General features: G+C 41.1%; 1 protein-coding gene across 1 annotated transcript; it reads right to left on the bottom strand.

The window, feature by feature from the left end:
* Positions 1 to 669: 669 nt before the first annotated feature.
* On the bottom strand, positions 670 to 16,502 carry LOC308102955 (solute carrier family 23 member 1-like; the record flags this gene model as incomplete). Its single annotated transcript, XM_080452807.1, has 11 exons — positions 670 to 920; positions 1,091 to 1,186; positions 2,560 to 2,668; positions 2,789 to 2,953; positions 5,503 to 5,756; positions 9,043 to 9,199; positions 9,831 to 9,951; positions 10,511 to 10,692; positions 13,022 to 13,181; positions 15,574 to 15,731; positions 16,365 to 16,502. 11 exons carry the CDS (start codon positions 16,500 to 16,502, stop codon positions 670 to 672), a joined length of 1,791 nt encoding a protein of 596 aa, XP_080308933.1.
* Between the last annotated feature and the right edge of the window lie 9,686 nt (positions 16,503 to 26,188).

The following is a 26,188-nucleotide window of genomic DNA, read 5'->3' as shown; positions in this document are numbered from 1 at the left end:
CACACACACACACAGTGACAGCTTGGAGCCTGTTTCTTTGGGTCTGTGAGCAGATGCCAGTCTCACTCATTTGGGAGGCAGTGTTGTGCTGCGTGATGATAAATGATAAATCCCGCGGGCTGTGTTTGATCTCCTCTGAAAGTGGGGAGAACAGGGGATGCTTTAACCGATTCTGTTCCTCCATGCATCTTTGTCTGCGACCTGCTGTGACTCGTAATAAAATTTCTGATTAACAGTTGAGCTGTGGCACACCGTTGACAGAATTCTCAAATAAACTTGCATTCACACATCTCTGAAAGGTTTGATTAGGCCTTACACTGCATGAAGATGGGACATTTTGTGAACTTTACATGCATCAAAATCAAGCCTTCAAAACATGATTGTTGTATGTCTGTGATCTTAACTTCTTCATTCTATTTTATGTATGTAAAAGAGATCTCAGTGAGGTTTTCCTGGCTAAAATAGAGGTTACATAAATAATGTAAAAATTTAACTGACTTTTTCAGCTCCGCCTCCACCCCATCTACATGAAAATATATTTTAGACCCTGGAAATAATCGGGCAGTTCAAAAATATATATTTTCTCCCATACAGGAGTATCCAAAATATAGTTTTTGACTAAATGTTTACATATTTTTGCAACATGAAATATGGATAGTAGTCCAGAGCTCACAGAGCCTGTTGATTGATGACCTCTGAGGTGTCTGTGTTGTCTGGATATGTCCCATCCTCCTTAGGTGTGTGCAGAGAGCTGGCTCCATCCCAGCGGCAGAATGGAACATAGCGGACACAAGAGTAGGAGGCCAGGCGAGTACTTAAGCCGAAGGGAAGGTCATAAACCTCGTCCGTTTCCAAGGTGCTGCTTGAGTCTCCCAGGTGGGCTGCGTTCCAGGACAGCAGGCCACGTTCACGCTTGCTTCCTGAAGCCAGATTTATATTTAGTGGCGTCTGGCGTGCCAGTGTGGCACACCAAAAATAGCTAATCCACTTCAATGCGTAAATATATGCTATTTGATGCGATAGTAGCACATTTATGTTACTTAGCAGCACAATTTGCCGATAAATGTATTCCTTTGATGAAGTATTTTACCTGGAACTGTGTTGTCGAGAATGAAGCCAAGGAATCCTCCCACGAACATGCCAGTGGTCAGTAACACCTTCAACACCTGGTCCAACTCCACCACACCTGGCACAAGGCACAGCAGTATTATGTGTCGCAACTTGACAGGGTTCTCGGTACGATGAACAGCAAAAAATAGCCCATCTGCAAGCTCACAAAGTGTCGCATAGCAACACGTGAGCTTGTTGATCTGCTATTTTCACTTTTATTTTTTGCTTTTGGAAAACATTTGAAAAGATTTGACTGGTGTAATCAAACAACTTGTTGCTTGTCACACATTATTTTGTGTCGAGTGCAGTGGTGGAAAAAGTACTACATTGTTTTACTTAAGTAAAAGTATCACTACTGCAATGTAGAAGTACTCTGTTACAAGTAAAAGTCCAGAATGCCAAAATGTACTTGAGTAAAAGTACAAAAGTATTGGTATCAAAATGTACTTAAAGTACCAAAAGTAAAAGTACTAAAATGTTTGAAAATAGCCTAGGTATAAAACAGGGCTAAAGTGGTTAATGTATGTTTTATAATGTAATAATTTATATCTGTTAATCAACAGAATCTGTTGACTTGGTACTGTCTTAGATGACGCAACTCAGGCTCCAGCACTGTTATTTAACAGTGGCTACTGTCCTTATCTGATATAATCAATCAACTCTCTCAACACTCTCATGTGACGCGTACAAAGTCCCCTGGTTTTAATAGTGTAGTCACAGCTGTAGCTTCTTAGAATTGCATATATTTGTACTTATTATGGCTGAATATCCTGAAACATTCTGAAAATAAGATACAGGAAGGTGCTAGAAGGCCACATGTGCAGGTAACATGCCAATACAAACGCCACTGTTACATCATAATAATGGATTGAGCTTGTAGATCGGCTATTTTCAAATAGCCAAGGTATAAAACAGAGCTAAAGTGGTTAATGTATGTTTTATAATGTAAATAATTTATATCTGCAAAGTGACTAGTAACTAAAGTTTTCAAATAATTGTAGTGGAGTAAAAGTACAATATTTCCTAGTAAAAGTACAGACAATTGGAAATACTCCAGTAAAGTAAAAGTACCTAAAAATGAAGTACAGTACTTGAGTAAATGTACTTAGTTACTTTACACCACTGGTCGAGTCTTTATTGGCTTCTAAAGCCTGAGTTATACTCAGTTCTTGCAGCGTAACATGTGGTGAGCTTGTAGATCTGCTATTTTCGGTGCGCAACTAGTATAAATCAGGCAATAGTGTGGTGCGTTAGCTGCAATGCCCAGTTATATTTAATTGGGGGCTGACTGGGTGTATGTATGTTGGGTAATAGGATTTACTTAGGTATTTCCCAAGTATACATACAAAATAGTACAATAGCATAGAAGTTCCAGTAGCTACACAGTTACATCTTCAGTATTAATGTAATGTTGACATTTATACTCTCTCAGACTTAGTTCCATTATACCAGTAGAGAGGAATTCAGGATGTTTGTTGATCCAGTTTGGAATGACAAGTGCCGAGAACATGGAGAAACCGAAGATGAAGAGGTTCCTGGAGGTGTTCATGTCTGCAAACTGTAAAGTGAGGCATTTTAGCAACCAAAACCAGAACAACGCATTTAATGTGCGTAGAATCCGCTGGTCGGATTCGTACATAACAGACATTTAAAACGGCCTTTTTACAGAACAGTTTACCTGCAGATTAGAGATCCCAGCAGCAGTGATGATCCCAAACATGATAAAGAGCATCCCTCCAACCACAGGTGTGGGGATAGTGGTGAAGATGGCTCCCATTTTACCCAGCACCCCCATGAAAATCATCAAGACTCCGCTGACCATGATAACCGCTCGACTGCCTACCTGTAACCACACAGCCAGCATGTTCAACTTTGACCTTGTCTCCAAGGAGTTTGGCACATTTCAATTTTGTCTTGTATTGAATTCCAGTTTCAAATTTCATCTTAACCCTTTAAGACCGGGGGACGCATCTGTGTAACCACTTTATCCATATTTTATACTTTTGGCTATTCAAAAATAGCAGATATACAAGCTCATAGCGCGGCACCGAGTGCCGCGCTATGAGCTTGTAGATCTGCTATTTTTTTTTTAAATCGTGTTTTTTTTTTGCTAATCTTTGAATATATATCTATAAAGCAATTGTTTTTTACTCAAATCTTTGCTTCTGGGGGTCCCTGGAATTTTTTTTTTGAGATGGGGGTCCGCAGCCAAATACATATCGTTGTGGGGCTCCTTGACACTGACATTAATATTATAGCAACATAAGTGTTTCAGAAAACTGTTTTAAACTGATTTAGAAGACATTTGTAGAATCCCCAGAAGCAATAACATTTTAGCTAGAAATGCTCGCTTTAAATATATATATATATTCAAAGATTTGCACAACATTTTTCACGATTTTTCAAAAATAGCAGATCTACAAGCTCATAGCGCGGCACTCAGTGCCGCGCTATGAGCTTGTATATCTGCTATTTTTGAATAGCCCAACGAAATCTAAAAATGACACACAGATGCGTTCTCAGGTCTTAAAGAGTTAACCACATGAACCATAACCTCCCTATTCTGGAGAGAACATCAACATTCAGTGAAAATAGCAGATTTACAAGCTCACAACACGTTGAGAGAGACCTTGTGGATCGGCTACTTTCGGTGAAGAGATTTGGTGCTCGGGGAAAAAAGGAGTGTACCTCCTGGGGGGACCCCGGTCAGCAAATATAGGGTTTAAGTGGTTAAACAAGTACAGTAACAGACAATTGTCATGAAGTGTATTCATTGTATGATAAACCCATCGAGGAACCCATTTTACACAGTGTTACTACTTATTCACTTGTGTGTATAATGTATCCACTGCAATACTTGCTTCCCCGCTGCTACAGAGTGCTACAGTTGCTAGTCCTAAATCTGTGTTCACAGTGGGTTCCCACTGTTTGTTATTTGTTTTTTACCACTAGGTTCTCGATTTATGCACAAAATATGGTCCGTCGTTAACATAAGTCTAGGAGAGTTTCATGTTTTATTCTACAAAATAATTTACAGCCGCTACAGAAATGCAGTGTGTGATTCCTGTTCCCAAAAGACTACAGGCCAGTTGCCCTGACAACCTTGATCATAAAGTCCTGTGAGAAACTGATAAAACAGGAGCTTCTGGGCAAAACCCAGTACCGTCCTGATCCGTTTCGGTTTGCATATAAGGCCGGGCGAGGTGTACTGTTTTCACCTTGCTTGACCCTTTATTCAAACACCTAGAGGGCAGTAAAACTTATGGAACAGTGTTTGTGAAATTTTCATCCACCTGTTAGTGGATAAACTCTGTCACTACTTTTGGTGTTGACTCTAGTTTGGCTGTTTTGATCCTTCATTTCCTCTCCAACAGAGCCCGCAGGGTGAGGGTGAATGAGTGTATGTCAGGGGAGCTCACTCCATCTACAGGTTCACCCCAAGGGTGAGTTCTCTCGCCAGTCGCCACTCTTCTATATTCTGTATACACATGAATGTCAGAGCCAGTTTGAGAATCAATACATCCTGAAGTTTGCAGGTGACTCAGTTGTAGGGTCACTGATAACTTGACAGTGATACATGATGATGGATCAAGTCATGGCCCTGTGCTGTGCTTGATTATTTGTGGTTCTGCAGGAGTCTAGCTGTCTATAAGAGAGGAACATTGCAAACACACAGTCTACACAGTTGCTATCGTAAAAATAAATACCAATGCATTCTTGAGATTTTTGTCAAATGTTTGGAGCCTTGGCCGTTCGAGCCACTTCACAGGAAGCATGACTGGTTAGTAATCGAATTGTTGTATTGTTCTTATTGCTGTTCTTATGATTAGGCCTGTGCTTGTTCATTGATGCAGTGCTGTTGAGTCTGTGCTATGTTTACTAATGTAATTGTGTAATTATGTCACATCATAAGCCTTTCCATTTAAAATCTGAGGTGGGAACCTATGGAGGAGGCAACTTCTAGGAGTGCCTAAACAAAGATGTATCCTGTAGTACTCTATCTATGCTATTGCTCTTCATGATAAACACTGTGTGTGTGTGTGTGTGTGTGTGTGTGTGTGTGTGTGTGTGTGTGTGTGTGTGTGTGTGTGTGTGTGTGTGTGTGTGTGTGTGTGTGGTAAGGGGCTACTACTGTACCATGAGCCCTGCCCAGTGGCGTAATGGAGGGGCAGCAAGCGATGCGGTGCGGGGGGGCCACCAGCAGGGGGGGCCCGCCTCCGCTGATACAAATATTTTTACAGCAAAAAAAAAGAAAAAAGTTGATTTATATTGGTCAAATAGAACCGAATTAGACCCATGCGCGCGTGCATGTACGTGGGCCTCACGTGAAACTCCCGCGGGGAGGCCCCGCGATTCTGCGTTACGCCACTGGCCCTGCCCCATATATCTCACCTTGGTGATGCCCAGGACTCCCACATTCTCACTGAAGGAGGTGGTGCCATTCCCTGTGCCCCATGCTCCTGCCAACAGACAGCCAATCCCCTCCACGGCAATCCCTCTGTTAATGGCATGCTTTGGGGGAGGTGGGGCCCCCGAAAGCCTGGCACAGGAATAGTAGTCTCCCACAGACTCTATCATGGAGGATATGATGCCAGCCATGATGCCCATCACCCCTGCCAAATTTACAGCTGGTACGCCCCACTGACCTGAAGGAGTGGTCAAAATACAAGTGGCATTAGTGTAAGTGGCTCACGCCCTTATGTCTTACCTCAGGTACTTACCGCACCTTATGTCTTCAGGTACTATATGTGTAAATATGTAGATAATTTGTTTGTTTTCTTTGATTGATCTGTCTTCCCCCTTGCGACCCTTGGGTTCTATCTCCTTATTGGATGGAATCGGTGACCCACCTAAAAATGTGTTTTCTGTTTATTAAAGAGCTGAAGAGACAGAGAGACCCCCTGTTACTGAACAAACACTCCTGTGATGTAAATACAGAGATTCACAGCACATAGCCACTCAAAGCCAACAACGCAATAACTAGAAATTATTTTATCATTTCAACCTTTGGGTTAAAATGATTCAAAAATGTTTTTGAAAATAGCAGATCTACAAGCTCAACATGTGTCACATCGCGGCGTGTTGTGAGCTTGTAGATGGGCTATTTTTGAATAGACGAGGTAGCGCAACTGATTTTGATGCTATATTAACTAATTTGGCTGGGGACCCCCTGGAACCTCCTCAAGGATCCCTGGGAGTCTGTCTGCAGACCCCACTTTGAGAACCGCTTAGGTAAGCAATGCACTTTTTCCCTGGTTCTACTTCGTGCAAAATCATCCACCATAGAAATAAAAGACCAGTGTTGATACTCTCACTTGCCATAAGAAAAGTTGTTTGTCCTAAACTCAAAAGAGGTGTTTTGTCCTAAACTCATTTTCAATTCTGCTCCACTGCAGCAACGTTTGTCAAGTTCATGACTTCAATATACGGTATCCTCTATGAGCTGTCTCCAGTTCACAAAGTTCAACAGCGCTCTCTATTGACCAGTTTCTGCACTCAGTAATCTAATGGGGATGTACTAACCCCTAACCCTAACCTTAACCCACAAAACGTCTCTGTCTTGAAAGACAAAACAAACAAACAAAAAACTTCACAGCCTGGCATAGAGGCACACTGAAATCACTATTGTTGCATAAACACACAGAGACCTTTTTTATGGGATGGATTTAGTAACTCACTTCTTGGACTCTGGACTGGTAAAAATAAATTAACACAAGAAAAAGCTTTTCTTCTTTTCTTCTTTTGTAAAAAAAAACCTTCAGACAAGATATGATGACAATGAAACAGAGCTGTACGTCAAGTTAGTCGGCTGCCGACCGGTCGACCAAAGGAGGAGAATCGGTATGGTGTTCAGTATCTAGTATACAGTCTATCAGTATAGTGAGTTCACTTGAAATAAATCATAGGTTTTGTTTTAAAAACTGTACTCTCATTCTAAGCACAAGGCTGATAAAACACGTGATTGATTGCCATCTGCAAGATACACATTTCTACACCATTACTCTGTGAGTAATTCAAACACAAATTCACCCCCAAACATCCATTCATTAAAGTGTAATTAAAGAGTTATATTAATTTAGCTGTATCTAATCCTGAATCGCATTCACCTCCCCTGCACTCTTGTTAAGCTAAGTTTGGGTTTTCAGGAGTTGGATACTGACAATGATTCTTTTTATTTAGGAAGTCCTGCCACAAAAATGGAGATACGATGATAAATACGTTTGCTCGACTGGCTGTTGGGATCCTAATTTCCTCTCTAACAGAACCCACAGGGTGAGGGTGAATGAGTGCCTGTCAGGGAAGCGAACGGCATTTTCCTATCGCAAGCTCACTTAATCCCCCTGTCTTTTTTGCGCACATTCAAATCACCACTGCCCTATGCCCTCTTTAGCAGGAGTGTCAATCCCTACCCGCTGGTACCTGCTTCAGATTCCCCACACTACAGTTAAGACAGACAGATCCTCATTAATCCCACAGCCATTACCCTCCTCAATGTAGGGAAAAGGAGCTTCCCCCTCTACTTGAAGGACGATGCTGCTGATTTCTGTTCATGTTGTTGCCGCCAGAAGATTTTGTTGATGTTGTATCATTATTTTCTACTTTAGGGGAGCATGACAGGTTAGTCATCGTTGTATTGTTCTTATGATTAGGCCTGTGCTTGTTCATTGATGCAGAGCCGTTGATTCTGTGCTATGCTTACTAATGTATTTTTTTGTTTCACTCAGTGCTGCAAAACCATTACACTTTGTGGACAAAATAAAGTTGAAGTTAATATCTCAACTATGAATGATGAAGCCATTATGTGTTTTTTTTTAATGTATATTACTTTCCTGTGTGGTTCAAAAATAGATGGCATTACCTTGGCCTCCAGGGCCACTGTAAAGAATCTGAGAGTTACGTTTGACCAATATATGTCCTTTCAATCCCACATAAAACAAATTTCAAGGACTTGCCTTTTTTCACCTGCGTAATATTGCAAAAGTTAGGCACATTCTGTCTCAAAATGACACAGAAAAACGTGTTCACGCATTTGTTACTTCTAGGCTGGACTACTGCAACTCGTTATTATCAGGCTGCCCAAATAAGTCTCTAAACAGCCTACAGCTAGTCCAGAAATGCTGATGCGCGTATACTGACAGGAACCAGAAGAAGAGATCATATCATTCCTTCACTGGCCTCTCTGCACTGGCTCCCGGTTAAATACAGAATAGAATAAAAAATTCTCCTCCTCACCTACAAAGCTCTCAATGGACAGGCACCTGTATCTCAAAGAACTCATCGAGCCTTATCAAACTGCTAGAACACCAGTGCGTTCACAATATGCAAAAATGCTTAAGGTTCCAAAAATACCTAAGGTTAGAACAGGAGGCAGAGCATTTTAGTTTCAGGCACCTCAGCTGTGGAACCTTCTCCCAGTTTCAGTCCGTGAAGCAGACACACTCTGTATATTTAAGACTAGATTAAAAACCTTTCTTTATGATAAAGCCTATAGCTAGATTGCTTTTCTCAGCACTCAGTCACCCTTTAAAGTTAAAAGGGTAAGAAGCAAGTAAAGGCAAAAGATGGATGGGACCTCTCCCTCTCCGCTCTCTCCCTCTCCACCCCCCGTTCCTTACATCCCTCTCTCTTCTCCTCCTCCCCTTGGTTGTGTGGGTTTTCAAAATAGGGCTCACGTGGTTCACAATCATTAAGCCTTTCCATTGAAAATCAGAAAAAAATGACTTTTCATTGTGATACAGATAAATAGGAATTTAAGCATACTATTAGTTTCATCGATTGATCATTCATTCAACTAAACATGCTCTGAAAATGCATGCGGGCCACCCATCTGACAACTTAACACGGCAGCCGTGAGCCGCTAACACGTTTGAGATAGAACAAATGAAACGATGAATGAACATGATGAAAGCAATAGGGATGTCATGACTTTACCGGGATAAGGAAAGGTGAACCAGGAGGCAGAACCCACCACGTCTCCCTTCACGTCGGTGCGAGCCAGGTAGCCGTACTGGTCTGGATCTGAGGGCAGGACGTCATAGATGGTCAGGAGGTAGCAGACCAGCCACGAGACCGCCATGGCCAGAAGAACCTGAGCACAGTGGTGGAAGAAGCATTCAGATGTTTACTTGGTAATAAATGGTGCATTTATATAGCGCCTTTATCCAAAGTGCTCTACAACAGTAGTTCTCAAACCTTTTTGTGCCAAAAGGACCCCCAAATTGATATATATTTGGCCACGGACCCCCATCTGAAAATGTTTTGTGCCAGGGATCTCCAGAAGAGTTAATCAATGTAATATCAATACAGCTTCATACATTTTCCATTAAAGTACTTCTACCAATGCAGCAAAAATTTGCATCATGTTCTAATAATATCAAAGTGTTTTTTTTTGCTGTTTACTTGTCCCCTCACAGATGCTATGAGAGTGTTGTCCTATATACTTCATTATTTGTCCAGAGTGAGGGATGCACACAGGTACTCAACCAGGGGGAGTTAATTTAATCTTGTTCCGCCAGGTTCAGGGTGTTTAAGGGTAAACATTTGTTTTATCACGCAGCCACTTCTCAGTGGAATGCATCTTAAATCATGGCTTCATTTAAACACTAGCTGGTCATAGTTAAACTTTTACCCTGGATGGACTGCTCCTCTGGCTGTGTGTGATCTAATTAAGATAGTCAACAACCTCCCCAAAAAGTAGAAATACTGACTCATGAACATACTGGTATTATCTGGAAGATGTACATCTTTGAGGTGTGCAGTTTCTTTTTCTTGCTATATGCAGGGATAGGGACTGGTATGCTGCAGAGGAACTGGGAGAACAGGACGATCAGCGCTATGGTCCTGCATGCATAAGAAGAACCATTTCAGCAGGATTTCATCTAATTTACGTAAATGCACAACAAGTCAATCTTCAGTTAAGGCAATACTGTACCTGGAGGCCCGTTTTTTAAAACTTTCCATATGGATCAGTTATCAAGAGTTTTACTGTGTGTGTGTGTGTGTGTGTGTGTGTGTGTGTGTGTGTGTGTGTGTGTGTGTGTGTGTGTGTGTCTGTGTGTGTGTGTGTGTGTGTGTGTGTGTGTGTGTGAGTGCGTGCGTGCGTGCGTGCGTGCGTGCGTGCGTGCGTGCGTGCGTGCGTGCGTGCGTGCGTGCGTGCGTGCGTGCGTGCGTGTGCGTTCGTGCGTGTGTCTGTGGCTGTAAGACGTAATAGCTTCACTGGATACAGAAAGAATACACAACAACTGACTTCTGAGTAAAACATTTTGATTGCAATTAAAAATGGGTTGTAATAATCACACTGGTGCTAATTATGCTAATGCTTAAATCAAATTATGGCCGTGAACCTGATTATTCCCAGTAATCCGGGTATTAGTGTTCATGTAAACTCACTGGTACTCACAAAGCCGAGATGGCCCAGTGGCTGCCGGCTTTGGTTCCAACCATATCGTACTGGGACAGGGATATCAGCGAGATGGTGGGGGCAATGGTGAGGGGGCCGATGAAGCGCATTAGGAAGCCAATGAGACCCGTGCAGCCCACCAGTATCTGGAAGACGGAACCCACCATGATGGAGCCCTGAAGCTGCATGTGGAACGGGACATACAGCACAGGCACACGGTTCATTACGCCATGGTCACAGAATGGAAATGAGCCAACATCATGCATTATTGTTAGATAACTGCACAGCTCAACATTCATCATCCTTTGGCTTACATATATTACAGTGCCTTTGTCGAATGCTCCATTCTGATTGGTCGGTCACGGCAGTATGCTGTCTGCAAGAAACCCTCCTCAATGTAGGGAAATATACTCAGTATGTTCCTTACATACTCATATATAGCAGTGGTGTAAAGTAACTAAGCACATTTACTGTACTGTACTTAAGTAAACTTTTGAGGTATTTGTACTTTAACTTGGGTATTTCCAATTTCCCATAGTTTTACTTCTACTCCACTACATCTCAGAGGCAAATATTGTACTTTTACTCCACTACAATTATTTGAAAACTTTTGTTACTAGTACATTAAGCACTTCAGCCCTATACACTTCGGCCATTTGAAAATAGCCGATCTGCAAGCTCACAATGCGTCGCAATGTGACGCATTGTGAGCTTGTAGAAATTGAGAAATTTTCTAAAGATTTTTAGATATTTCATATATTTGAAAACTTGTGAAATGGGACATCCTGAATGAGTACTTTCTACTTTTGATACTTTAAGTACATTTTGATACCAATACTTACAGTATGTACTTTTACTCAGTACAATTTTGAATTCCGAACTTTTACTTGTAACGGAGTACTTCTACAGTGCAGTATTGATACTTTAAATGTGAGTACTTTTTCCACCACTGCATAGCAGTGTAATAAAAGGGATAATGTTCAGTGAGGCGGTAATTTCTGGAAAATAAACCCCTTAAGGGCAAGACTAAATTAGCACTGACAATTAGCATCACAGTGTTAGAGCAGTGGTTCTCAAAGTGGGGCTCGGTGACCCCCAGGAGTCCTTGAGGGGATTATAGGGGGTCTTCAGAAAAATGAGGAACAGTTCAACCACACAAACACTATTTCAAAAATAGCCGCTCTACATGCTCACAAGGTCATGAGCATGTGGATCTGCTATTTTCAAAATATGCCATGCACAAAATAGGAACACCAGCTTGAAAGTGGTTATTTCACTATAATTTCACCAGCCAGAAGCTAATCAGATGAGAGAACGTGCTGTGTAAGAATGACTATTCAGATCATAGGGTTCTTTCTCCCCACTTACTGTATAGACAGTTTTGGAATTCTGTACTTAATCTAACAACTAAGATCTTCTCTTATGGGGGTCTGTGGCACCAAATCTTTTCAAATGGGGGGTCCGTGGCAGCGTGGCTTAATGTGAATAAATGTGGGGGTCCTTGACATGAAAGTGTTTGAGAACCGCTGTGTTAAAGCAATTAATTGCTAACACTAAGGCCTGTTTAGACTGCAGTCACATCCAGTCAAATCCGATTTATTTCTCAAATCCGATCTTTTGGCCCGACTGTTCACACTGCATTTGCAAGTGACCAGATCTGATGTCACAGATCTGTGTGTTCAGACTGATTTAAACAACGTCAACCCAAAGCCGCCCTGCGTCGACATATCTGCTTTGGTTACCGTGGTAACGACGTGGGCGTCATGACGTCATGACTTTTAGCTCTTTATATGTGTTCTTAAAATTATTTATTTTCCTCCGACACTGCAGATAGGACCTTGACATTTTCTGCCAAGCCACTAGATTGTCTTCATATGTTGCCTTGTTCCTATACATTCCTACAAGTTTCGCTTGTACTGAGGCATCCCCCCAAAGTGCTAGGAGACATTGAATATCTCCGTCTGTCCACTGAATGCTGCCCGCCATTTCTTCTGTAAAACGTATTCTGTACTATTGTTTTGTTTTCATTACACCCCTTGCGCTCTCGTAAATCAAAATCAATTCTCACACTCTGTAATGACATCAGTGGCGCTCAGGTCGCGCTGCAAGTGGTGTTTTGGACAGTTTGATATGCGACTTGGGTGGTTAGATCAGGTTACTGCGTTCAGACTGAGACCCATCTTTAGAAACCAGATTTGAATCAGATTTCAAACCACATCTGAATGTGGCTCAGGTCAGATTTGTAAAAATCGGATTCCATGTGACCTGTCTCTGTTCAGACTACATAAAACAAATCGGATTCCAATCTGGATATGACACAGATCTTATTCAGGCTGGATTCAGGCTGGATTTGGCTGCCAGTGTAAACGGGGCCTAAATGGGACGGATGATGACTTCCTGGAGCTCAAATCACATGGTTTCAGTCATTGAATTATTATCAAGTTCAATTGAAGTGCTGTTTCTTACGAGCTTCCTAGAAAAAAAAACTTTTGTTTGTGCTGGCTGACTCACGGTTCTCAGACGTGTCTGCCACACCTCTATGAAAACCGGAGAGGAAGTGTTCACCAAGCTAGCGTTCTGCGTCCAGGCTGGACACTGCCACTCTGGCATGGACAACATGGACATGCAGGGAGCCAGCAGAGCGAATGTGCCACCCTGGAGGATGGGCAATCTGGAAGAGAAAACAAAACTCTCAAGCCGGATTTATACTTAGCACGCTGGTGTTGCGCACCAAAAATAGCAGATCTGCAGGCTCCCAACGCGTTGCAGTTTTCCTTTGAAATTGTATTGCTTCAACTCTCAATGTTTATGATTGCCAACCTATTTTCATGATCCATCTCACGATTTTCCAAGACCACCATCTTGGTCTTGGTCTCTTGGAATACACCTCTGAGGCTCTTTTATTTTGCAAATGATTGTATGATCTTAAATGACCCATAGTAAAACATGTGAAACATGTTTTATGAGAGTCATACTCTCATAAAGACTTAATTACCCACATGTAGTACTGAGAATGGTGTGACCTAGTAAAGGGGTCTGTATTGTCCCACCACGACCCCATAGAGAATTCTGTTTGTTTCAGCGGCACAGCTAGGCACATGAATGGATGACACATCAAACACATACATTTCTGCATACATCTCTTAATGTGGTTGTAATGTCTCATCCCAAAGCGCACACACCTACTTCTGCTAGTAAAGAGGAAGATAAAATCTATCATATAGTTGAAGTGAAGTTGATAAAGCTGAAGCTGGATAAGTATGAAACTTCCATGAAGAATGAAATCTGTCTTCAGACCACACCTTACCTTATAGCCTACTGCAGGCTATTACAGCCTCTATCAATTGTACTGTCAAGTATAATATCAAAAATTAACTTATATTGACTTGAATTGTCACACATTGATAGAGTAGTGAAAAAGGAAGTAATATGACAATACACACTGTAAATGTTTAATAAGACTTCACACCTGCACAGTGAATCATCTCTCCTTCCATTAGTTAACTCCATTTACCTGGCCTTAAAGGTAAACCAAGAAAGTTTGAATAAAACCTTACCTGCACATTAAGCTGAAAAATCAGCACAGCAAATACTACTTTTGAAAGCAGTGCTTTCAAATTCAGCTCCATCTTATCAGTGTCTCTTTCCTTCCATGGGTCCTTCTTGAAACTCAGCCAAAGGACAAAATACTGCAGTTTCCATAGGCTACTCAAATACACTGCAATTCTTTTCTAAAAATACAGATACTGTATCTGTATGTCTGTGGTGCCATGAAACAGTGTGTCCTCGGTATTTTAATAACACTATGCATTGCACTTGAACACAGTTCAGAGTGACCTCTCCTCTAGTGCTGCCCTTAGGCCAAAATGTCAACTTTGCACACAATATAATCTGCTAGTCTAATATGGCACTACAGTTACTGAGAAATGTGAACTGGAAGCTTGTTAGCATTTTGTAGCTATACCAATGAAAACTAATAGTTTCAGTAAACCAGTAGGAACTGTTTTTTTGTTAGATACTGGCGAACTGGCTTACTGACCTCAATTACTTCCATTAGCATTTCTGAACTAGAACGATTGTACAAAATAGAGGGCATACGTATGCCCTCTATTTAGTTCAATCGTTCTATTTAGTACAATCGTTCTAGTTCAAGCAGTGTTGGGTACCCGACACAGCGCAACTATCAAGATATGTAATTTCCACCTTAGATATTGCCCTTGCCCTTGAATGTGGCTTTGTCCTTTGATTTATTTGAACCAAAAGTTACTCATCTCTTCGGGCAGGCTACTGATCATTCTCACCAAACATCATGAAATCCACAGATCTGTTTTGACCTTGACCTGGATTGTAAATCATGACCTTTTACCTTTTCAACCCAAAAGCTAAAATCCGCCCATCTGTTCTGAAGTATTATTTTGCTAACTTGCCAATGGTGAGAAAACATACTTTGCTTCCACCAACCGAGCCAACTGGGTTGGTGGCGGTAAAAATGCTGACAAGATGGATGATTTAAATAATTCAAATAATTGACCAGGACCTTGGTATGTGCAATATCAAACCCAAATATTTATTTATCTTTAAAATGTCTTTAAGTGTCAATTGATTTACATTGGGCTGTCACTGCAACGCACCAAGACAAACTGTGTGTAACTGACACTTGGGTAAAATGGTAAATGGTGCATACATGTATATAGCGCTTTTATCCAAAGCGCTTTACATAGATTGTGCATTACATTCACACACATTCACATACACATACACCGATGGCGGAGGAATACATGCAAGGCACCAACCGGCTCATCTGGAGCAAGCGTCTTGCACAAGGACACTTCGACACTAACTCTGGGGGAGCCCGGGACTGAACTGGGAACCTTGCGGTTGCCATCTGGCCGCTCTACCGGCCACTCTACCCCTGAGCCACTGTTGCCGGCACAATACAGTGTTTCTGATCTTATTCATCAGGTTGTTCTGCCCTGGTATACAGTACAATAAAATAATGATCATCATAATGGTGGATGATCGATTGAATGAATGACCCATCAACCAGGCCACCACCTACTCACCTGACGCCAAAGGTGACCTGCAGTAAGGTGCAGAGGCCAGAGACAAAGAAAATGGTGCTGATGAGCTGACTCTGTGTCAGGCCATCATGTTGCAGACAAAGGCCCTCAGAGAGGATCAGAGGAATCGAGAGGATGCCGCCAAACGCTGTCAGGTAATGCTGGATAGGAGGAGAGGAGCGTGAATATTTTTGTTTACATTGAAGCTTCTAAAAACATAAACGTAATCATATACCACAACACCTAGTAAACCAGACCTATATACATCCCATCTCATCCTTTTCATTTCAGTTTACTTGTTTGGTACAAGTACAACAAATTCACAGGGACTTGACTTAACAATTTTCCCAGGGTATATGACTGACATGACTCAATCTGTTCAACATGCACACATGCACATGGACAGGGAGCAGAATATTCCATGTCCGTGGAAGATTTCTGGACAAGTTGTTCTCTGTTTTCATTATGCTGATTTCATTTGCACACTTGAAGCAAGCAGGACATTCACACAAGGCATTCACTGAGATCCTGTCTAAAGAGTCAGTCCAGTTTGTTAAACAGTAACTTCGCCCATCTTTATCCTGAATCCTATCGTTCTACCGTGAAGAAGACGAGTGAAGATCTGACATAATAGTTACTGTACAATGCCTTCTGTGTGTTGAGAAAACAAGGCGTTTCACGTAAACTAGGAGTCTACCTCCTCACAACATAACGACAGATTCAGGTTAAAAGTCGGAGAGGCTGCCCCTTTAAAAACAGCAGCACAGCCCACAACACAGTAGAGATGCACCTACTTGAATGGCCAGGAGGATACACAGGTACCAGGGAGGTGTGTCAGTCACACAGTACGCCAGTTTGTTTCTGTCATCCTTCGCTGAACTCCCACAATCCTCTCTGTCACTGACATGCTGTTCATCTGTCTGCAGTGCCATGTAAACGCCACACAGACGAGTGTTAGGGACAGGCAGGTCACTCCCAGTGCAGATGTTGTAATGGAGGCAGTCAAGTTGATTTATAAAGCACCTTTAAAAACAACGCTCCTTGACCAAAGTGCTATACAGAGCAGCGGGTAGCTAAATCCTAAATACAGAAACCATCAACATAAACAATAAAAAATGCAGATCAAAGGCGCAAATAAACAGATTAGTCAGAATAAAGTTTGGCACTGAAGCTAAGAGTGTGCGGTTGCTTTCATCCCCCTAGTTCTGCTCCTGCAGCCGGCACCTCAAAAGGTTTGGTGTGCGTGCACTCCTCTGAACTTTGTAAGAACATGAATAGACCATAAAAGCAATAAAAACAACCAATAATAAATATTATTGTCTGTTTGTAACTTTTTCTAACTACTGGCAGTCTGCACAAGAAATTTGGCGTAGTGCTGTAGGCCTATATGAGATTCACACACACAAAAAACCCAGACAAAAACATACAGAGACAATACCTTTGTTTTTCCAGCGTAAAATATGTGGTATATATTTTTTTATCTGAAAAATATAATGTAAAAGACTTTCTAATTTAGCTCAGTGCATGCTTTTGCTCAGAGACAATTCCATACCTTATTGTTTGTAGGTAAGATGTGAAGCAATTACAAACATTGAACCCTGAACTAGCTCTCTATCCCAGTACACATTATGTGAAGAGAAATACAATCAGTTGAAGCCTGATGGTCATTAGGTTTCTGATTCCGATTTTGATTCTGATCTGATCAGATTTTGATTTGGTGAAAATCAGACATATATGTATTTTTTAATACATATGTATTAATCTGGATGAATGAAGATTTTGTACTCACATCAAAAACATGATGGTCGAGGCCACTGCTCTTCTTCCCCATTGTCATCTAATGTGAAAGCTTGTTTCTGGGTCTTTCAGGCTGAGTTGACCTAAGAAGGGAAACACATGGAGAGAGAATGAAATGCTAAGAATGATATTTGATCTTTGATAAGCGAGTCCCTCCCATCTAGTCATTTATGGGCTGATAAAAAACAACGATCTAGTTAGGCAGTTAACAGAACAGCAGTTCTAACTCATTCATTTACAATATGGTGAGAACAACAGGGGTCCTGGTGCAGGTCTCAAATCTCCCTTCATACATTAGTAGTTGTACATTGTATTATGTATTTTCTTCTGCCTGGAAAAGCTTCCCCTCATTACATCATGGTGTGTGGGAGCTGGGGCACAATAACCCAGTAATAATTACTGAGCCATTACTGAGCCACTGAGTCAATGAGGCCTATTTTGGTGCATTTTAGGAAATTATCTTAGGACCACAAAAGAATGCTCGGTCAACCTGACATTGCATCTCAGCTCTCTTCCTATTACTATTGACTATTATACCATATCTGGGAATGCACAGGTAACTAGAGAGATTGTACTCAGTAGGGTGCACTTGTGCCAATAAATAGCAAGCAGTTGTCAAGATATGTCATTGGGGATTATGCGATTTTGAGCTTGTCCTTGATGGTGACCTTTTCCTTTGACCTTTTTGACCCAGAAGTGAATCATCTATTCTACACGGAGCAGCCTACTAATCATTCCCTATACGTTTTTTCTCAAGTTAACAGACAAACGAGCAAATGGAATGGGGTGAAAACACAACGCCCCCATCCAAGTCTGTTAGCAGAAGTAATGGTTAAAACGAGGCAAAGAGAGGTTGTGCTGATGTGTTTGTATTCATTTGCAAAATGCAAAGTACAAAGTGGGGCCTGAACACTTGTGATGAGATTTATATTGTGAAAGGATGCACTTTCCAGGAATACACTGGTGGTTGAGATCTAGAGCCCCATTAATGCCCTGAAACATTTTGAGAAATAATGCATCTTTATTGGTATGTAGATTAAACAGGACAGGTTTGTTTTCCTTTTTCTACATACTCTATAAGAGCTTTCATTCCTACGTTGTCTTGTGGTTTAGGTTCTCACTCAACTCTAATTAAAGCACAGAGATTTACTCCTTAATGAGTAAGTAAGTATAGTATAAAAATGCATTAAAAAACATATAAGTGGCTTTGAAGCCTGTGTTATGGGTGCAGTGGTGGTTTTAAAACACCCTCTATATGACAATGATATGTCCCAAGAAAGATATATCACAGATTAACAGCACCACTGACTGCACCATAACAATGTCTTGTTATTCTGCTTTTCTTACTATGTGTAATTTCATCATTTCAGCCATGGCAGAGGCACTGATGTGGACAGTAAATTTGCGCTTGAATGTACACCATCATGATCATGACCCTAAGTCAATGTGGCAAATTTGCAAATGACACTGCACAGTGGAACATTGTGTTTCTGACTCACTGTCATGAGGACAGATGATTCGGAGAAGTCTACAGTAAAACTGGAGAATGTCGGCGTCTGGGTGCCGCAGGGGTAACGTTTCTGCCCACTGAAGTGGATGGAGACTGGGGTTCGATTCCTCTGAGCTGCTTCCCGCTAGGCCAGGCACTCCAATGAACACAATTGTCTGTGTTCGCACTCTGTGTTCGTACTACTATCCTATTGATTAAAATAGAAAAAACATATCCAGTGAAACATTTGTGACCGCAGGGTTTTAACATAACTGCAGTTGCATTTCAGGCCTGTCTCCGGACTTATTATATTGTTTGTATTCTTACTATGTTTTGTATTACTTATTGGTGTGTTTTCCTGCAGTGGTGATGTTGATGATGATGATGATGATGATGATGATGATGATGATTTAGACAGCTTCTTCTTCGAAACACCTCATGACAGTGGGGACAAAGAACTTTTGTAAAACGCTTACTTTTACACCCCTAAAAGTGACCATCATACTGCAGTATGGTGCATTCTTTTTTCTTTGCACGTTGCTCTGTGACAGTTTCTAAAGAGTTGGGGGGATACCAATAATGGAAACAGCTTTTTTAATTGCCTTATTATTCAGCCTGTTCCCATCTTCTGCTGCAAAGCTGGCAGGCATGGCACCTCAGTAAACCACTGCAGAAAATGAAGCAGTGGCTAAAAGTACAGATGTTGTGCTGATAATAAACACTGAGGAGTTAGCATTAAAAACTCTGAGTTTCGACAGGAAGAAAAGTCTCATTTCACAAGAACTAGTTATATTATATATACATTTCCTGTCAAGAGAAGAGAGGTACTATTAACTATAGTTAAAAGGGTACTATTGTGGTAAATTAACATTAGTCTACAGTTAGACCCATCAAGGTTATAAATATCTGTAGTCACCGCCTGCTACTGTCCTTATATGTTTGGAAAGGATGTTAAGTACAGTACATTTACTTTATATAGTGTATATTATATGTATTGCTGAAAAAAATCACAACTTTGGAGTTTTGTTTCCTCACAAATGTCTATGCAAGCTGTATTGTGTCTCTAAATTGCAGACACTGGTGATATTAACAACCACATCTATCTTCAAAGCATCGTTACAAATGTAGGGCAAGTCCCAAGATTTCAGTCAGTGACTGCAGTGTATCATTTGCTATTTCATTCATGGTCAAAGGTCACCTTTCAAATCAACAGGTCAGATGTAATGTCATTGATGGGATGCCCTTGAGGCCTGATCTAAGGTCAGTTTGACCCACTAAAAACAGAGGTGAACTTTGTAGTTAGTGACATCCTCTCAAACTTGGAGCCCGTGGGGAGGATTTAAACAAAATAATCAAATCTCTCCTTCGCTCACCTCACCTCAACCACCTCTGTGAACAACACATCAGAATCAGTGTCAGTCTAAATGGAGTGCTGAAAGGTCATGCCAGGAAAGTCTGTCTGCTCTAAGGACACATCAGTCATCTTGTGTCTACATAGATAGAATGATCTGTGTCCTATTGGCTATGCACACAGCCTATCAGCCATTCAACCAAGTTAATAAAAGAAGTACATATGATATTAAAAAAAAATTAATCATAAAGTAGATTTTTGGATATGTTATAAGCAATTACACCACCTTACTTAATTAAATGATTAAAATAACCAAGCAATGGTCACCAACTTTCAGAAACATTAACGTTAACCAGTAATAGTTTGCTACTGGGCTAAAATGTGATATGAGATGTGAAATGAGATTGACAAATATATTGGCTTTGAACTAAAATAGTTTTTTATGACAATAAACAGTAACAGTTTTCGTTTTCTGCCCCACAGCGACGCAATGCAGCTCCTTTTGAGACTTTGAAAGTGTAACTACTGAATCCACAGTAAATCGAATAAAGCTAGATATTCTCAGTGGTGGAAATGCCCAGAGCTCAAGTAAACCAAGACAGTTATAACAATTACCTGCAAACTGCAACTCTACAATACACTCTCAGTTGTGACCAGCAATTACTGGAGCCCAATCAATGACATTTTTGGTCATTTGATATTCAGAGAACGCTTATGAAAAGGCTGTCTCAAAATATGAGTGGGGAACATACTTATCTGTTAAATCTGAAGCTATTCTAAAATGTGCAAAGTGCCTAGGCTTGGTTTATATTTGATTAAATGTTTTCTCAAGACAATAAAATATATAGTCTTAAGGTTATTGAGATTATGCATTAATTAGTGTCTTGAGATATATTATCTTTATAAGCTTATGAGGAAACAGCCTGACAGGTACTCAAATGATAGACTGAGGTCTAGGCTTCCATCAGCAACGTCTATGCCTTCAAGCGAGAAACAGAAATAAGAATCAGAGACTTGCCACTGCTCAGACGCTTGTTTTCAGCTAACATGGCAGAATAATGCACAATGACAGATGAAACGGCATGAATGTTCTGAGTGTTACAGAGCATGTACATAATTCCAGCATGAAGCCGTGTTGCAGTGTAGGTTTTGAGGATATGTAGGGGCTATTTACAATATGATGAAATATTTTCAAGCCATGCCAAGTGTTAATAAATAGAAGAAGGAAGGAAGGAAACCAAACTACAGTACATACAGTCAGGAAGACACATGAAGAAGATATCACAGTTCCAATGAATTTAATTATTGCCCGTTTACAAATCTGGCTGTCCACCTATCTCTCACTTTAATAAATGGTTGAATGACACTTTTAAGTCTGTATTGATCCCATGTGGACAGTTATTTGCCTGGCCAGGCATGAGTATTATGTGTAATTAAGCTAGCATAGTATTAATGCATTTAAATCAATACACGTGATGAAAGGCCAGAGCAGGAGAGCGTATTCAGCAATCCTACTGCTCACATTAAAGTTTAACACCATTCCCAACAACAGTGCTGTGAATAGCCCCATTGTTATGATAAACAGTCCTTTGTTGTGTGATATTATTTGTGATGAAATATGCATGGTCAACAGGGAAGCTCAAGCAGCCATATAGCATTAATGTGCAGCAGGGAGAGGCGGGTCTCTGGGAGAATATTAATGATCAGTAGCAACAACAACCATTCGTTTTGAATTTACTGTCCCTTCGTGGAATAGAATATAATTGAATTTTTCAACACAAGGTGGAAATTTAGGGTCGAGTTCTGTGCACATAATTTGCATATAATCTTTCACAGTTTAGTAGGGGGCACTAAGTGAAAAATCGTTACGCGGCGGATAAAAGCATGAAATTTGATACAGATGTCCCTTGGGTCATCCTAAAACATCCTAGAAGGGGTGCCCAAAAGAATCTTAAACAGGAAGTGAGTTATGGACAAAATCCAAAATGGCCACCTAAACTGTTGACCGTTGACTCAAAAGACACCAAAAGAATCTCCAAAAAGCATAACATTTGGCACACATGTCCCTTGGGTCATCCTAAGACATCCTAGAAGGGGTGCCCAAAAAAATCTGAAACAGGAAGTGACAGTCACTTAGTGGTAGCAGGGACAACATCTTAACTGTTGTGTGACATACAGGTAGCAGGGACAACATGTTAACTGTTGTGTGACATGCAGGTAGCAGGGACAACATCTTAACTGTTGTGTGACATACAGGTAGCAGGGACAACATGTTAACTGTTGTGTGACATGCAGGTAGCAGGGACAACATGTTAACTGTTGTGTGACATGAAGGTAGCAGGGACAACATCTTAACTGTTGTGTGACATACAGGTAGCAGGGACAACATGTTAACTGTTGTGTGACATGCAGGTAGCAGGGACAACATGTTAACTGTTGTGTGACATGCAGGTAGCAGGGACAACATCTTAACTGTTGTGTGACATACAGGTAGCAGGGACAACATCTTAACTGTTGTGTGACATGCAGGTAGCAGGGACAACATCTTAACTGTTGTGTGACATACAGGTAACAGGGACAACATCTTAACTGTTGTGTGACATGCAGGTAGCAGGGACAACATCTTTAACTGTTGTGTGATATACAGGTAGCAGGGACAACATCTTAACTGTTGTGTGACATGCAGGTAGCAGGGACAACATCTTAACTGTTGTGTGACATACAGGTAACAGGGACAACATCTTAACTGTGTGACATGCAGGTAGCAGGGACAACATGTTAACTGTGTGACATGCAGGTAGCAGGGACAACATCTTAACTGCTGTGTGACATGCAGGTAGCAGGGACAACATCTTAACTGTTGTGTGACATGCAGGTAGCAGGGACAACATGTTAACTGTGTGACATGCAGGTAGCAGGGACAACATGTTAAAGGGATATTTCACTTTAAAAAAAACTTTGGGTCATTTTATCGTCTACTCAGGCTTTTGTGAGCCCCCCAGACCGTTTTTAAGGGGGGGGGGGGTGCTGGTGTGTGTGTCTTTGATCTTCTGCTTTCCCGCACAAGGTTGCAACTTTGTTTAATTTCAAGCACGAGAACCTGTCTGCTCCCACACTCCAAGCACGAGAACCTGTCTGCTCCCACACTCTCCTAAATTTTTGGGGCATCAAAACGCTATGGAGTTGTGCCCCAATAGAGGGCTTGATCTCTGGTCATTATGAAGATTTGTACAATATATTATGTATTGGTAATCATTCATAGGGTCTTTTAAAAGTTTTAGAAAACAATTAAGTATATTTGGCATTGACAATATATCACTTAGAAAAGGATTAATGTGGAAGGTAATGTGGTTTTTAAGACAATTTTGGGCATTTAGAATTGTTTAAAAAATATTTAAGAAATTTTTCATGGGTTATTTTTGCCAAATCCTTTAATATCAGTCTATTTACTATAAATGTAAAAGTTATATTTAGCACAATCAGCCAAAATGTCAGAATTATATCAACTTTTAGGAATCATGGGTCATTTCTGGCGGCCATTTTAGATTTTTCCTTTAAAAAACCCTTTAATGGGTCAAAATTTTTGGGCACCCCTTCTGAGATGATGAGATACATCCTAAAGAGTGCGTGTACCAAATTTGGTGCTTTTATCCGCCGCGTAACGATTTGGCCATTTTTTGTGCTTAGTACCCCCTACTAGTTCACCTCCAGATGAGAGAGAACTGAATGCAAATGCAGTCCATTCTAACAACCGATTAACTACAATATAAAAGCAGAAGTTTGATCAAAGTTGAGACTGCATTCTTCATACTTCTGCAAACTTAGGGGCCTTCACAGCTACCAGCAGCAGATCTGAAATTATTATTATTAGCCAAAACCCACTCCATTGTCTGACACACAATTGTAGTAAAAGTGCCTTCAATACCCCAGAGATCAACCCTCCAGGATCCTCAGTTGTTGTTTATTCCATTTCCCTTTTCTTTATTAACACAGACAATAGTGGAGCTTCAGTAAATGCACACAGCATAGGGGTCTTAGGGGAGACAGAATCTGAGTGGATCTAATCCTACATTAGTGGGGGATTCAGGGTTAAGCCCCTCGAGAATCTTTATTTTGGCAAGGCAAGCCCCGCTTATGAAGTGACACTGTGACAATCATATACTCAAACCAATCAACCAATATCATGGCAATACAGTCACAATCAAACCCAGAAAAAAAGTGTAACACTTAAAACAGGCCTTCCAATCGTGTGCATTGCCATATACATGATGCAATAACAATACATCACACAGCACATGACTGCACATTCAGACATTAGACTAAATTAAACAGCTGAGATAGGACTTGAGATTTAGGTAGTAGGTGACATTAATAGTGTACTTAAATGCTAACTGCAGTGTGTAGGTGGTAAGGGTACAGTAAGTGCCATGGGTATTCCTTACACATGTCATATTAGACAGATAACAATGTGTGTTGGTTTGACTGTGGGATACCAGTGGCCGCCACTGAAGAACAACTCAATGTGAGATAACCTTAATGATGATAATTATTCTGTCAGAAGTACACTATTCGAGTCGTGACATTATTTAGGAACACTCTGCTGCATTGAGCTGCTCTTCAATTATTCACATTAATCCTCCCTCTCTTTTACCCCTGGTTCTCTTTCCTCCACAGACCTCATTACTTCATCTTTCTTCGGCTTTACCGTTTTGCAGTTTGTGCACCAATTAAACGTTTCACCTATATGGCATGTCGTTCAAAACATATACTCCTCACCGAGGATCTGACAGAGCAACAAAAAAAACACACACACTTTTACATCCACGATAATATAAGAATGGATTTCTCCATTTCCGATTGGGTGCACTGCAGACAATGTGTGCGTGCGCGTGCGCGTGCGTGCGCGCACACACGCACGCACACACACACACACACACACACACACACACACACACACACACACACACACACACACACACACACACACACACACACACACACACACACACACACACACACACACACACACACACACACACACACACACACACACACACACACACACAGAGAATGTGGGGGTGGTGATCCATACTTGATTTCCAACAAAGCGAGTAAGAGAGAGATACTGAGAGAAATCCATATAGAATTATCCTTTTTGTCCAAGAGACTGCCTTCAGATTCAATGCGTTTGAATTCTCACAGCCTCATATTTCATGAACCGGCACTAACTTACAACTAAAAGAAGTCATAGTTGCTGGAGAAGGCTTTCAAATAAATTACCCTTAATGTACTGTAGCTAGTCCATAAAGACAATTCAAGTGTTCCGCAATTAATAAACATTTAATCCTTTCTGCATGGGCTGATTCGGTCCTGTTGAGTCACAGGAAGCCTTTTGGGTCCTGGTGCACTGAGAGAGCCCCCCCTGTTACTACAGTGGTGGGCTCAGTAAGCGTGGCCTGTCTGAGTAGGAGCCGGGAGACAATAGCGTCACAAAAACACAGGTCCTCCAACAACACTGAATCAGTTTCCTGAATGCATAAGCAAGCATCTGGCTTTGAAATTACACCTGCATATCATTCTAGCCCCAGACAGACAACGTCACTCTGTGCCCTCTGTATACTCTCCCATTGTCCAACTATCCACAGTAGATTTATCGGCAGCTTATGAATGATGCACCAATGTCTATTAAATTTGATATACAGAAACTACAGAGATGTTCAGTTAGAAAATAGGGGGGAAGTATATTACACGTATCTTGGGGCAGCAGTGGCCTAAAGCATTGGTTCTCAAAGTGGGGTCCGGGGACCCCCAGGGGTCCTTGAGGGAGTTCCAGGGGGTCCCCAGCTAAATGATGGATAGTTAGGAACCAAATGGACCCTTATGGGTCTGTAACTCTGAGAGTGTACAAATGGAACCAAATGGACCCTAACGGGTCCATTTGGTTCCATTTGTACACTCTCAGAGTTAAATGAACATTGATT

The sequence above is a fragment of the Gymnoscopelus braueri genome (genome assembly GCF_963280865.1).
Source record: "Gymnoscopelus braueri genome assembly, chromosome: 16".
Lineage (NCBI taxonomy): Eukaryota > Metazoa > Chordata > Actinopteri > Myctophiformes > Myctophidae > Gymnoscopelus > Gymnoscopelus braueri.
This window is presented reverse-complemented; position numbering and strand designations above follow the sequence as displayed.